The sequence below is a fragment of the Hemiscyllium ocellatum genome, unplaced genomic scaffold (assembly GCF_020745735.1).
Source record: "Hemiscyllium ocellatum isolate sHemOce1 unplaced genomic scaffold, sHemOce1.pat.X.cur. scaffold_776_pat_ctg1, whole genome shotgun sequence".
Lineage (NCBI taxonomy): Eukaryota > Metazoa > Chordata > Chondrichthyes > Orectolobiformes > Hemiscylliidae > Hemiscyllium > Hemiscyllium ocellatum.
In genome coordinates, this window is record NW_026869228.1 from 101,566 (window position 1) to 115,907 (window position 14,342).

The 14,342-nt window shown below is 56.6% G+C and overlaps 1 protein-coding gene across 1 annotated transcript in view; it reads right to left on the reverse strand.

The window, feature by feature from the left end:
* prpf19 (pre-mRNA processing factor 19) overlaps nucleotides 1–14,342 on the reverse strand; it is a 73,201-nt gene that overhangs the window by 11,149 nt on the left and 47,710 nt on the right. The window contains exons 5-10 of the mRNA XM_060823457.1: nucleotides 8,294–8,367; nucleotides 6,016–6,078; nucleotides 5,053–5,094; nucleotides 3,460–3,534; nucleotides 2,535–2,610; nucleotides 474–583 (exon numbers count right to left, since the gene is read on the reverse strand). Coding sequence (XP_060679440.1) covers nucleotides 474–583; nucleotides 2,535–2,610; nucleotides 3,460–3,534; nucleotides 5,053–5,094; nucleotides 6,016–6,078; nucleotides 8,294–8,367 — 440 coding nt within the window. The remainder of the gene's footprint in view (nucleotides 1–473; nucleotides 584–2,534; nucleotides 2,611–3,459; nucleotides 3,535–5,052; nucleotides 5,095–6,015; nucleotides 6,079–8,293; nucleotides 8,368–14,342) is intronic.

A 14,342-nucleotide genomic window follows, 5' to 3' on the forward strand; every position in this document is an offset into this window, starting at 1 on the left:
TATATCTTTCCCCTCTCACCCTAAACCTATGCCCCTCTAGTTCTGGACTCCCCCACCCCAGGGAAAAGACTTTGTCTATTTATCCTATCCATGTCCCTCATGATTGTATAAACCTCTATAAGGTCCCCCCTCAGCCTCGGGTACACCTGATCAGGTCCTGGGGATTTATCCACCTTTACCTGTTTCAAGACCTCCAGCACTTCCTCCTCTGCAACCTGGACATTTTGCGAGATGTCACCATCTATTTCCCTACAGTCTATATCTTCCATATCCTTTTCCACAGTAAGTACTGATCCAAAAATACCTGTTTAGTATCTCCCCCACACAAAGGCCGCCTTGCTGATCTTTGAGGGGCCCTATTCTCTCCCGAGTTACCCTTGATGGGTTTGGAAAAGCCCATTGTGCCCCGTGGCCCGATGAGAAGGGAGGCAGCGCCCAGGCGCAATCCCTGCGGCATCGCGGCCGCCGCTCACCTCGCTGGGATGGTAGACTACGTTGGTCACCTTCCTGCCGTGACCCTTCAGCGTGGCCAGGATCTGCTCGGAGTTCTTGTCGAACACCACCACGTTCTTGTCGGCTCCGCCTGAGCGTCGGGGAGGAAAGGGTTAAACAGGTGAGAGCCACAGGAGCAGCACCGAGGGGGCGACGAGGGGAGAGGGGAGAGCTCCTGGGAGTGGTCACCCACTACACGCTTTCTGGGGACTCTCCATGTGGTTACAACGGCCCAGCAGCGTCTCCCCTTCCTCAGGCAGCTGAGGGGATTTGGGGAAAACCCTCACCAACTCTTATAGGGTGCGCCAGCGAGGGCCTCCTGCCCGGGTGTGTCACTACCTGGGACGGTAACTGTACCATTCGGGATCGGGGAGGGTTACAGAGAGCGGGGGACTAGGCCCGGACACTCACAAAGGCCAACCTCCCATCGATCGAATCCATCTCCCAGGCCCCGCTGTCAGGGACAGGCCGGGAGCGTTCTCCCAGATCCATCCCTCCCTGGGAAGGCCTTTCTCCAACCTCTACCATCGGGGGGAGAAGGGACAGAGGCCTGGACACAGCCACCAGCCGGTTTCAGGGCAGTTCCTACCCTCCTGGTGTGAGAATACTGAACGGAGTCACATCCGCCTGTCCCTGTGAGTGTGTTTTAGCCGCTGTTTCCCTGTTAGTTACTGAGCTATGCTCCTTAACTCTGTGAGCGGCCGGGATCGCTCGCAAGGCAAAACTTTTCACTGTGTCTCGGGCCAATCAATTCAATTCCGTTTCAATGTTTTTCGCTGGAGGTTATTAAGGCCTTTCAGTCTCAGCAGCTTATTCTTGCTCGGATGGAATTGAAACACCAGTGACTCTAGTCTGGGAATCTTTCACAAAATGGTTTCCTGAAATAAGAGTTAAAAAAAACCACACACCACCAGGTTATACTCCAACAGGATCAGGAGCAGTGCTCCGAAAGCTAGTGCGTCCCTGCAAACCAGCGGGACTATAACATGGCGTTGTGTGATTTTTCATCTTGTCCACCTCAGTCCAACACCAGCCGCTCCACCCAGAGTCACGGAGATGTCCAGCACAGAAACAGACCCTTCGGCCCGACCCGTCCATGCTGACCCGGATATCCCAAACCAATCGGGTCCCACCTGCCAGCACCCGGCCCATATCCCTCCAAACCCTGAGATGAGGAGACCAACGCTGCAGGCAGCACTCCAGAGGCAGCCCCGTGTAACTGAAACAGCTTAACGCTGCGGGTCATCTGCCTTCAGAAACATAATTATATCCCATCAGCTTCCCTGAGGACTCATGCCCTGGGCTGGCCAAAGCCCTCTGCAGTGCGGAGCACTGGAATCTTACATTATATTCCCTACAGGGTGGAAACAGGCCCTACAGCCCAACCAGTCCACGCCGACCCTCTGAGAAGGAAACCATCCAGACCCATTTCCCTCTGACTAATCCACCCTAACCTACACATCCCTGAACACTGTGGGACAATTTAGCACGGCCAATCCACCCTAACCTACACATCCCTGAACACTGTGGGACAATTTAGCACGGCCAATCCACCCTGACCTACACATCCCTGAACACTGTGGGACAATTTAGCACGGCCAATCCACCCTGACCTACACACCTTTGGACTGTGGGAGGAAACTGGAGCACCCGGAGGAAACCCACGCAGACACGGGGAGAATGTGCAAACTCCCACCCGGACAGTTACTCCCGAGGCTGGGAATCGAACCCGGGAACCTCAGACAAAGCGCCTTTCGAATTCACGCTTTTGCCCCCAAATGGGCAGTTTTACGCTTGCCCACGAAGTTACCCGATCCGTGCCCGTTCACCTAACTTTGGGGATCGGCCGTGCCTGCTTCGTGAGTGAGAATGCCAAGGCTGTGCCAGTGCCAAGCGGCGCCCTGTTACCGGGTAACCGCGGCCCACTCTCCCAGGGAGGTGATGACGGGGAGGCCCACCGAGCAGCCAGGCCATGCTGACCGGGGCGGGGTCAGGGGTGAGAGAGAGACACAGTGCCAGACCACCCACCAGCTTGTACCTACCTGTAAGCACTTTGGCAGTGTCCGAGGGGCAAAGGTCGAGGGCCAGGATGCCCGGGACGCTGGCGCTGTGCAGACCCTGGAAACGAGAGCGAGAGACAGAAGGCCCAGTGAGAGGCAGCGCTGCTTTACACAGGGAACACAGTCCCGGTCTCTCACACACACACACACACACAGACACACACAGACACACACAGACAGACACACACACACGGACACAGGCAGACACACACAGACAGACACACCACACACTCACAACCGCTTGCACCACCTCGCGAGCCGAGGGTCACACCACTCCACGTCAGCTAAGCCCACCACCCGGAACCATCGTCGCTGTCCCACTCACCGCCCTCAGTGTCCAAACCCTCGTGACTCGACCACACAGCTCTCCGTCCTCCCTCCCGATCTCTGTAACCCCCTACACCCCCTCCCGATCTCTGTAACCCCCTACACCCCCTCCCTATCTCTGTAACCCCCCTACACCCCCTCCCTGTCTCTGTAACCCCCCTCCAGCCCCTACACCCCCTCCCTATCTCTGTAACCCCCCTCCAGCCCCTACACCCCCTCCCTATCTCTGTAACCCCCCTCCAGCCCCTACACCCCCTCCCTATCTCTGTAACCCCCTCCAGCCCCTACACCCCCTCCCTATCTCTGTAATCCCCTCCAGCCCCTACACCCCCTCCCTATCTCTGTAACCCCCCTCCAGCCCCTACACCCCCTCCCTATCTCTGTAACCCCCTGCAGCCCCTACACCCCCTCCCTATCTCTGTAACCCCCTCCAGCCCCTACACCCCCTCCCTCATGGCGGCCTACCTGGCTCGGGGGTGAACTGGTTTGATCGGGGAGCCCCAGGGTGCTTTAAGGCCAGGCCAGGCGCTATGGAAATGCAACGTGGCGGTGCCGGTGAGGTGAGGGGGGAGGAACTTACCACGTGGGAAGCCACCTGGCGGTACTTGCTGAGATCTTCGCCTCTCACCAGCTCCTCGGGGACGGTCTTGCCTCTCTGGAAGAGACGACCAGGCAACATCAGAGGGGCTGCAGCGACTCTGCATTTATATAGCAGCCCGTTCGCACCCCCCCACCACCACCCCATCGACCTTCCCAGCCGTCGGGTCCGCTCAGAGACACGGTGCGTTCGAAATGACGCCCCTGTTTCAGAGATGGCCTGGTCTGCTGTGTCACTCTCCATTCGCCCCCACCCCCCCCCCGAAGCCCGCCAACCCCCTCCCTCTTTTACTCCCTGCTACCTCACACTGTTCCATCTACCCCCCCACTCCCCCGACAACATAATCAGCTCCAATCAGCTGCCCCCCCCATAATAAAATGGCCTGCCCCCCCCACCCACCCAATTATAAAATGGAGTGTTCAATTTTGTTTTTAATTCAATCCTGGGGTGTGGGCGTCGCTGCCTGGGCCCAGTATTTATTGCCCCGTCCCTAGTTGACCCCCGACCTTTGAGAAGGTGGTGAGGGTGAGCGGCCATCTTGACCCGCTGTGGGCAGACCCACAATGCCCCTGAGGGAGAGAATTCCGGGATTCTGACCCTGAAGGGAACGGCGATATGTTTCCGAGTCGGGATAGGGAGTGTCTCGGAGGGGAACTTGCAGGGAGGGGGGTGACCGTCCCAGTAACCCCGACCATCACGCCAGGCGTGACCCTAACCAGTGGAGAGTTTGCCCTTCCCGATACCCATCGATGCTGGTTTTGCCAGGGCTCCCTGATGCCACACTCAGGCAAGAGGCAGCCTTGGTATCACGGGCCTTCCCTCTCCCCTGCCCCCCTCTCTCCTGTCCGTGACTGAACCAAGGCTGGTAGGGGGTCAGGAGCTGAGTGGGGGCGAACTGGGCATCACCGAGCGGGTTATTGCCGAGCGGGTGCTGACTGAGAGCAGTGTTGACGATTCCCTTCTGTCACGTTACTGATGATCGAGAGGAGAGTGGTGCTGTGGGTTGGATTCGCCCTGGTTTTTAACGTACGGGACGTGCCTGGGCATTGTCGGGGGTAGATGCCAGTGTTGGAGCTGTGCTGGAACACGTTGGCGAGGGGAGCAGCGGGTTCTGGAGCACACATCCTTGGTGTGTTTCAGGAATATTGCCTGGGCCCTGTAGTCTCGGCTCTGTCCAGTATCTCCGGCTGTTCCTCGATATCACGGAGACTGGGCTCTGCGAAGCTGAGGACCACAGGAGGAGGCATTTCTCCCACCCCCTCGCGTTACATAACGGACAGCTCAGTGTCTCCCCTCACCCCGCCCCCCCCAACCTTTTGCACACACTGGGCTCTGCTGGGTTCAGGCCTGACTCTCCCCAGAGTTTCCCCTAGCCTTCGGTTAAAGAGGGCGACACCGTGGAGATCCCATTCCCGGGGGAGTCCCCCCACTCTAGTTCCCGATTCGGGGAGCTCTCCCTTAACCCCGGGGCGAGTTGCGTCCCGCCAGGAGGTAGTGCGGAAGGTGGGGGCCGCAGACCCCAGGCGCACCGAGGGGGGCTGCCCGGGGAAGAGGGGGGCCCGGTATCCCACCTACCTTCTTACGCTCCGTCGTCAGCACCGTGGCCTTGTCTTGGAGCTGTAACAACGGAGAGAACAAATCAGCACGGATATCGTCATTAACCCCCCCTCCACCACCCCCTCCCTACCTCTGTAACCCCGTACACCCCCTCCCTACCTCTGTAACCCCGTCCACCCCCTCCCTACCTCTGTAACCCCGTACACCCCCTCCCTACCTCTGTAACCCCGTACACCCCCTCCCTACCTCTGTAACCCCGTACACCCCCTCCCTACCTCTGTAACCCCTACACCCCCTCCCTATCTCTGTAACCCCGTACACCCCCTCCCTACCTCTGTAACCCCGTACACCCCCTCCCTACCTCTGTAACCCCGTCCACCCCCTCCCTACCTCTGTAACCCCGTACACCCCCTCCCTCCCTCTGTAACCCCGTACACCCCCTCCCTACCTCTGTAACCCCCTACACCCCCTCCCTACCTCTGTAACCCCTACACCCCCTCCCTATCTCTGTAACCCCGTACACCCCCTCCCTACCTCTGTAAACCCCCTCCAGCCCCTACACCCCCTCCCTATCTCTGTAACCCGCTCCAGCCCCTACACCCCCTCCCTATCTCTGTAACCCCCTCCAGCCCCTACACCCCCTCCCTATCTCTGTAACCCCCTCCAGCCCCTACACCCCCTCCCTATCTCTGTAACCCCCTCCAGCCCCTACACCCCCTCCCTATCTCTGTAACCCCCTCCAGCCCCTCCCTATCTCTGTCCTCTCAGCTTCCTCAGCCCTGAAGATCTGGAATCCCCCCTCCCCACCTCCCTCTGCCCTGGTTTGAAGGTGCTGCCTGATATCTCGCTGTGAGCCCCAGTCTGGTTTCCCACTGGGTGGAGAGGGAGGGAGCGTGACTCCATCCCAGACGGGCCCTGCCCAGCCTCTCCGATAGGCGACTGTCGGAGGGTCCCAGCGTCCCCTCCCCCTGCCGGACCCACCTTCTGTATGATCTCCGGCGTCATTCCGACCTGTTCGCCCACGTCCATCGGCTCCCCAGCACCCTGCGCGGGAAGACCAGGCAGAGGTTAAGAGTTGAGAGATCAGGCGCATTCGATGGGCGGTGTCGGGGGGACGGGACGCTCCCTCCTGGGGACAGAAACACCCCCACACACCAGGGAGGCCGGAACGCCGGGAGGTCGCTTGGACTCTGCTCCTCGGAGCCGAGGTGGGGGGTGAAGGAGTGATCGCGGGCAGGTAACCACCATCGCAGCCCCCCCACGTCCCCACAGTTAACCCCTTCCCCCCTCAGACTGACCCTTTCCAGGCTTCTGCAGCACACAACGCCAAAGGCCAGGCTGCACTCCGAGCGAACTCTCCTCGGCTCGGATGCTGCTCCCAGACTGCGGAATACCGCCCGCCCGGCTATCGGGGAACATTGCCTGTCCGAGCCGGGATCCAACAACGACAGACGGAAGGAATTCCGGAGGGAGGGCTCGGGTTGTCTGAGGCCGGGCAGTCGGCGTGATGTGGAAGCCAACTGCCCAGCAACATTCCCAGAGTGGGCCTTGGAGAAGTAAGGGAACGGGGTGGGAGAAGGCGCAGGAGCAGAGAGGGAAGGGAAGGGAAGGGGGCGCGGGGGTCACGGGACAAAGCCGACCAAAGGGACGTGTTGTCTGACTAACACAGACGTGCACTCTCTCTCTCTCTCTCTCTCAGAGGCAGACAGAGACACACATGCACTCACACAGAGACAGACCCAAACACAGGCAGACAGACAGACACACACACTCACACAGAGACAGACCCAAACACAGGCAGACAGACAGACACACACACTCACACAGAGACAGACCCAAACACAGGCAGACAGACAGACACACACACTCACACAGAGACAGACCCAAACACAGGCAGACAGACACACACACACACACACACACACTCACACAGAGACAGACCCAAACACAGGCAGACAGACAGACACACACACTCACACAGAGACAGACCCAAACACAGGCAGACAGACAGACACACACACACACTCACACAGAGACAGACCCAAACACAGGCAGACAGACAGACACACACACACACTCACACAGAGACAGACCCAAACACAGGCAGACAGACAGACACACACACAGAGACAGACACACACACACACACACACAGAGACAGACCCAAACACAGGCAGACAGACAGACACACACACACACTCACACAGAGACAGACACACACACACACACACACACACACACAGAGACAGACACACACACACACACACACACACACACAGAGACAGACAGGCACACATAGACAAGCGCACAGAGACAGACACACACAGACACAGAGACAGACACACACACACACACACACACACACACAGAGACAGACAGGCACACATAGACAAGCGCACAGAGACAGACACACACAGACACAGAGACAGACACACACACACACACACACACACACACACAGAGACAGACACACACACACACACACACACAGAGACAGACAGGCACACATAGACAAGCGCACAGAGACAGACACACACAGACACAGAGACAGACACACACACACACACACACACACACACACAGAGACAGACCCAAACACAGGCAGACAGACAGACACACACACACACAGAGACAGACACACACACACACACACACACACACACAGAGACAGACAGGCACACATAGACAAGCGCACAGAGACAGACACACACAGACACGCATGCGCACACAGACACACATGCAGACAGACAAGCGCACAGAGACAGATGTGCAGAGACAGACAGATACGCAGACACACAGAGACAGACGCACTCTCACAGTGACAGACACACACACACACAGACAGACACACACACACACACAGACAGGCACAGAGACAAAAACACTCGTACAGAGACAGACACGCACAAGGAGAGACATGCACACACACAGACACAGACAGACACACACAGAGACACACACACACACAGACAGACATGCACACAGACAAAAACACACACACTGACAGAGACTGACGCACTCTCACAGACAGACACGCTCACAGAGACAGATACAGAGACAAAAACACTCGCACAGGGACAGAGACACTCACACAGAGACAGAGACACACATGCACACAGAGACAGACACCCACACACAGAGAGACACATACAGACCCACTCTCTCTCACACACACACACACATTCTCACAGACACAGAGACACACACAGAGAGACAGCCCAGCCCGACAGGAGGGGAAGACAGTAGACAGTGTACTCACAGGAGCTGCAGCAGGAGTAACTGGTGCTGCTTGGGGCACGGCCAAACCAGCCTGGGGCTTCAGCGTGGCCAGAGCTGAGGGCAGAGAGAGAGAGGGGGGAGAGAGAGTTACACACACAAACAGCGGAGATAGTCCCAGAGAGAGAAGGTTCACTGCCAATCACTGGCCAGGCACAACAGGGGATCCGGGCTGTGTGGGGTTACCGACAGGGAGCATTAACCCAGGGAACCCCACATCAGATCAGACCCATGGACACGCACTCCGGGGGCTAGAGGGGGGGACTGGCCTTCCCCCCACTAACACTGCCCGATCTAACCCTCACTGTGACCCTCTCTCTAACCCACACTGTGACCCTCTCTCTCTAACCCACACTGTGACCCTCTCGCTCTCTCTAACCCACACTGTGACTCTCTCTAACCCACACTATGACCTACTCTCTCTCTCTCTAACCCACACTGTGACCCTCTCTCTAACCCACACTGTGACCCTCTCTCTCTAACCCACACTGTGACTCTCTCTAACCCACACTATGACCTACTCTCTCTCTCTCTAACCCACACTGTGACCCTCTCTCTAACCCACACTGTGACCCTCTCTCTCTAACCCACACTGTGACCCTCTCGCTCTCTCTAACCCACACTGTGACTCTCTCTAACCCACACTATGACCTACTCTCTCTCTCTCTAACCCACACTGTGACCCTCTCTCTAACCCACACTGTGACCCTCTCTCTCCCTCTCTAACCTACACTGTGACCCTCTCTCTCTCTCTCTAACCCACACTGTGACCCTCTCTCTAACCCACACTGTGACCCTCTCTCTCTCTCTCTAACCCACACTGTGACCCTCTCTCTCCCTCTCTAACCCACACTGTGACCCTCTCTCTCTCTCTCTAACCCACAATGTGACCCTCTCTCTCTCTCTAACCCACACTGTGACCCTCTCTCTCTCTCTCTCTCTAACCCACACTGTGACCCTCTCTCTAACCCACACTGTGACCCTCTCTCTCTCTCTAACCCACACTGTGACCCTCTCTCTAACCCACACTGTGACCCTCTCTCTCTCTAACCCACACTGTGACCCTCTCTCTCTCTAACCCACACTGTGACCCTCTCTCTAACCCACACTGTGACCCTCTCTCTCTCTAACCCACACTGTGACCCTCTCTCTCTCTAACCCACACTGTGACCCTCTCTCTAACCCACACTGTGACCCTCTCTCTCCCTCTCTAACCCACACTGTGACCCTCTCTCTCTCTCTCTAACCCACACTGTGACTCTCTCTCTCTAACCCACACTGTGACCCTCTCTCTCCCTCTCTAACCCACACTGTGACCCTCTCTCTAACCCACACTGTGACCCCCTCTCTCTCTCTCTAACCCACACTGTGACCCTCTCTCTAACCCACACTGTGACCCTCTCTCTCTCTCTCTAACCCACACTGTGACCCTCTCTCTCTCTCTCTAACCCACACTGTGACCCCCTCTCTCCCTCTCTAACCCACACTGTGACCCTCTCTCTCTCTCTCTAACCCACACTGTGACCCTCTCTCTAACCCACACTGTGACCCTCTCTCTCTCTAACCCACACTGTGACCCTCTCTCTCCCTCTCTAACCCACACTGTGACCCTCTCTCTAACCCACACTGTGACCCCCTCTCTCTCTCTCTAACCCACACTGTGACCCTCTCTCTAACCCACACTGTGACCCTCTCTCTCTCTCTCTAACCCACACTGTGACCCTCTCTCTCCCTCTCTAACCCACACTGTGACCCTCTCTCTCTCTCTCTAACCCACACTGTGACCCTCTCTCTAACCCACACTGTGACCCTCTCTCTCTCTAACCCACACTGTGACCCTCTCTCTCCCTCTCTAACCCACACTGTGACCCTCTCTCTAACCCACACTGTGACCCTCTCTCTCTCTCTAACCCACACTGTGACCCTCTCTCTAACCCACACTGTGACCCTCTCTCTCTAACCCACACTGTGACCCTCTCTCTAACCCACACTGTGACCCTCTCTCTCTCTCTAACCCACACTGTGACCCTCTCTCTAACCCACACTGTGACCCTCTCTCTCTCTCTAACCCACACTGTGACCCTCTCTCTAACCCACACTGTGACCCTCTCTCTCTCTCTAACCCACACTGTGACCCTCTCTCTAACCCACACTGTGACCCTCTCTAACCCACACTGTGACTCTCTCTCCCTCTCTAACCCACACTGTGACCCTCTCTCTCTCTCTAACCCACACTGTGACCCTCTCTCTCTCTCTCTAACCCACACTGTGACCCTCTCTCTAACCCACACTGTGACCCTCTCTCTCTCTCTAACCCACACTGTGACCCTCTCTCTAACCCACACTGTGACCCTCTCTCTAACCCACACTGTGACCCTCCCTCTCCCTCTCTAACCCACACTGTGACCCTCTCTCTCTCTAACCCACACTGTGACCCTCTCTCTCCCTCTCTAACCCACACTGTGACCCTCCCTCTCCCTCTCTAACCCACACTGTGACCCTCTCTCTCTCTAACCCACACTGTGACCCTCTCTCTCCCTCTCTAACCCACACTGTGACCCTCTCTCTCTCTCTCTAACCCACACTGTGACCCTCTCCCTCTCTAACCCACACTGTGACCCTCCCTCTCCCTCTCTAACCCACACTGTGACCCTCTCTCTAACCCACACTGTGACCCCCTCTCTCTCTCTCTAACCCACACTGTGACCCTCTCTCTAACCCACACTGTGACCCTCTCTCTCTCTCTCTAACCCACACTGTGACCCTCTCTCTCTCTCTCTAACCCACACTGTGACCCCCTCTCTCCCTCTCTAACCCACACTGTGACCCTCTCTCTCTCTCTCTAACCCACACTGTGACCCTCTCTCTAACCCACACTGTGACCCTCTCTCTCTCTAACCCACACTGTGACCCTCTCTCTCCCTCTCTAACCCACACTGTGACCCTCTCTCTAACCCACACTGTGACCCTCTCTCTCTCTCTAACCCACACTGTGACCCTCTCTCTCTAACCCACACTGTGACCCTCTCTCTAACCCACACTGTGACCCTCTCTCTCTCTCTAACCCACACTGTGACCCTCTCTCTAACCCAAACTGTGACCCTCTCTCTCTCTCTAACCCACACTGTGACCCTCTCTCTAACCCACACTGTGACCCTCTCTAACCCACACTGTGACTCTCTCTCCCTCTCTAACCCACACTGTGACCCTCTCTCTCTCTCTAACCCACACTGTGACCCTCTCTCTCTCTCTCTAACCCACACTGTGACCCTCTCTCTAACCCACACTGTGACCCTCTCTCTCTCTCTAACCCACACTGTGACCCTCTCTCTAACCCACACTGTGACCCTCCCTCTCCCTCTCTAACCCACACTGTGACCCTCTCTCTCTCTAACCCACACTGTGACCCTCTCTCTCCCTCTCTAACCCACACTGTGACCCTCCCTCTCCCTCTCTAACCCACACTGTGACCCTCTCTCTCTCTAACCCACACTGTGACCCTCTCTCTCCCTCTCTAACCCACACTGTGACCCTCTCTCTCTCTCTCTAACCCACACTGTGACCCTCTCCCTCTCTAACCCACACTGTGACCCTCCCTCTCCCTCTCTAACCCACACTGTGACCCTCTCCCTCTCTAACCCACACTGTGACCCTCTCTCTCTCTCTCTAACCCACACTGTGACCCTCTCTCTCTCTCTCTAACCCACACTGTGACCCTCTCCCTCTCTAACCCACACTGTGACCCCCTCTCTCTCTCTCTCTAACCCACACTGTGACCCTCTCTCTCACCCACACTGTGACCCTCTCTCTCTCTCTCTAACCCACACTGTGACCCTCTCTCTAACCCACACTGTGACCCTCTCTCTCACCCACACTGTGACCCTCTCTCTCTCTAACCCACACTGTGACCCTCTCTCTAACCCACACTGTGACCCTCTCTCTCTCTCTCTAACCCACACTGTGACCCTCTCTCTAACCCACACTGTGACCCTCTCTCTCACCCACACTGTGACCCTCTCTCTCTCTAACCCACACTGTGACCCTCTCTCTCTAACCCACACTGTGACTCTCTCTAACCCACACCGTGACCCTCCCTCTCCCTCTCTAACCCACACTGTGACCTACTCTCTCTCTCTCTAACCCACACTGTGACCCTCTCTCCCTCTCTAACCCACACTGTGACCTACTCTCCCTCTCTCTAACCCACACTGTGACCCTCTCTCTCTCTAACCCACACCGTGACCCTCCCTCTCCCTCTCTAACCCACACTGTGACCTACTCTCTCTCTCTCTAACCCACACTGTGACCCTCTATCTAACCCACACTGTGACCCTCTCTCTCTCTAACCCACACTGTGACCTACTCTCTCTCTAACCCACACTGTGACCCTCTCTCTCTCTAACCCACACTGTGACCCTCTCTCTAAGCCACACTGTGACCTACTCTCTCTCTAACCCACACTGTGACCCTCTCTCTCTCTAACCCACACTGTGACCTACTCTCTCCCTCTCTCTAACCCACACTGTGACCTACTCTCTCTCTCTCTAACCCACACTGTGACCCTCTCTCTCTCTAACCCACACCGTGACCCTCCCTCTCCCTCTCTAACCCACACTGTGACCTACTCTCTCCCTCTCTCTAACCCACACTGTGACCTACTCTCTCTCTCTCTAACCCACACTGTGACCCTCTCTCTCTCTAACCCACACCGTGACCCTCCCTCTCCCTCTCTAACCCACACTGTGACCTACTCTCTCTCTCTCTAACCCACACTGTGACCTACTCTCTCCCTCTCTAACCCACACTGTGACTCTCTCTCTCTAACCCACACTGTGACCTACTCTCTCTCTCTCTAACCCACACTTTGACCCTCTCCCTCTCTAACCCACACTGTGACCCTCTCTCTCCCTCTCTAACCCACACTGTGACCCTCTCCCTCTCTAACCCACACTGTGACCCTCTCTCTAACCCACACTGTGACCCTCTCTCTAACCCACACTGTGACCCTCTCTCTCTCTCTAACCCACACTGTGACCCTCTCTCAAAGCCACACTGTGACCTACTCTCTCCCTCTCTAACCCACACTGTGACCCTCTCTCTCTCTAACCCACACTGTGACCCTCTCTCTAACCCACACTCTGACCTACTCTCTCCCTCTCTCTAACCCACACTGTGACCTACTCTCTCTCTCTCTCTAACCCACACTGTGAGCCTCTCTCTAACCCACACTGTGACCCTCTCTCTCTCTAACCCACACTGTGACCCTCTCTCTCTCTAACCCACACTGTGACCCTCCCTCTAACCCACACTGTGACCTACTCTCTCCCTCTCTCTAACCCACACTGTGACCTACTCTCTCTCTCTCTCTAACCCACACTGTGACCCTCTCTCTCTAACCCACACTGTGACCCTCTCTCTCTCTCTAACCCACACTGTGACCTACTCTCTCCCTCTCGAACCCACACTGTGACTCTCTCCCTCTCTCTAACCCACACTGTGACCCTCTCTCTCTCTCTAACACACACCGTGACCTACTCTCTCCCTCTCTCTAACCCACACTGTGACCTACTCTCTCCCTCTCTCTAACCCACACTGTGACCCTCTCCCTCTCTAACCCACACTGTGACCTACTCTCTCTCCCTCTCTAACCCACACTGTGACTCTCTCCCTCTCTCTAACCCACACTGTGACCTACTCTCTCTCTCTCTCTCTAACCCACACTGTGACCCTCTCTCTCCCTCTCTAACCCACACTGTGACCTACTCTCTCTCTAACCCACACTGTGACCCTCTCTCTCCCTCTCTAACCCACACTGTGACCTACTCTCTCTCTCTCTCTAACCCACACTGTGACCCTCTCTCTCTCTAACCCACACTGTGACTCCCTCTCTAACCCACACTGTGACCCTCTCTCTCTCTAACCCACACTGTGACTCTCTCTCTAACCCACACTGTGACCCTCTCTCTCTAACCCACACTGTGACCCTCTCTCTCTCTAACCCACACTGTGACCCTCTCCCTCTCTAACCCACA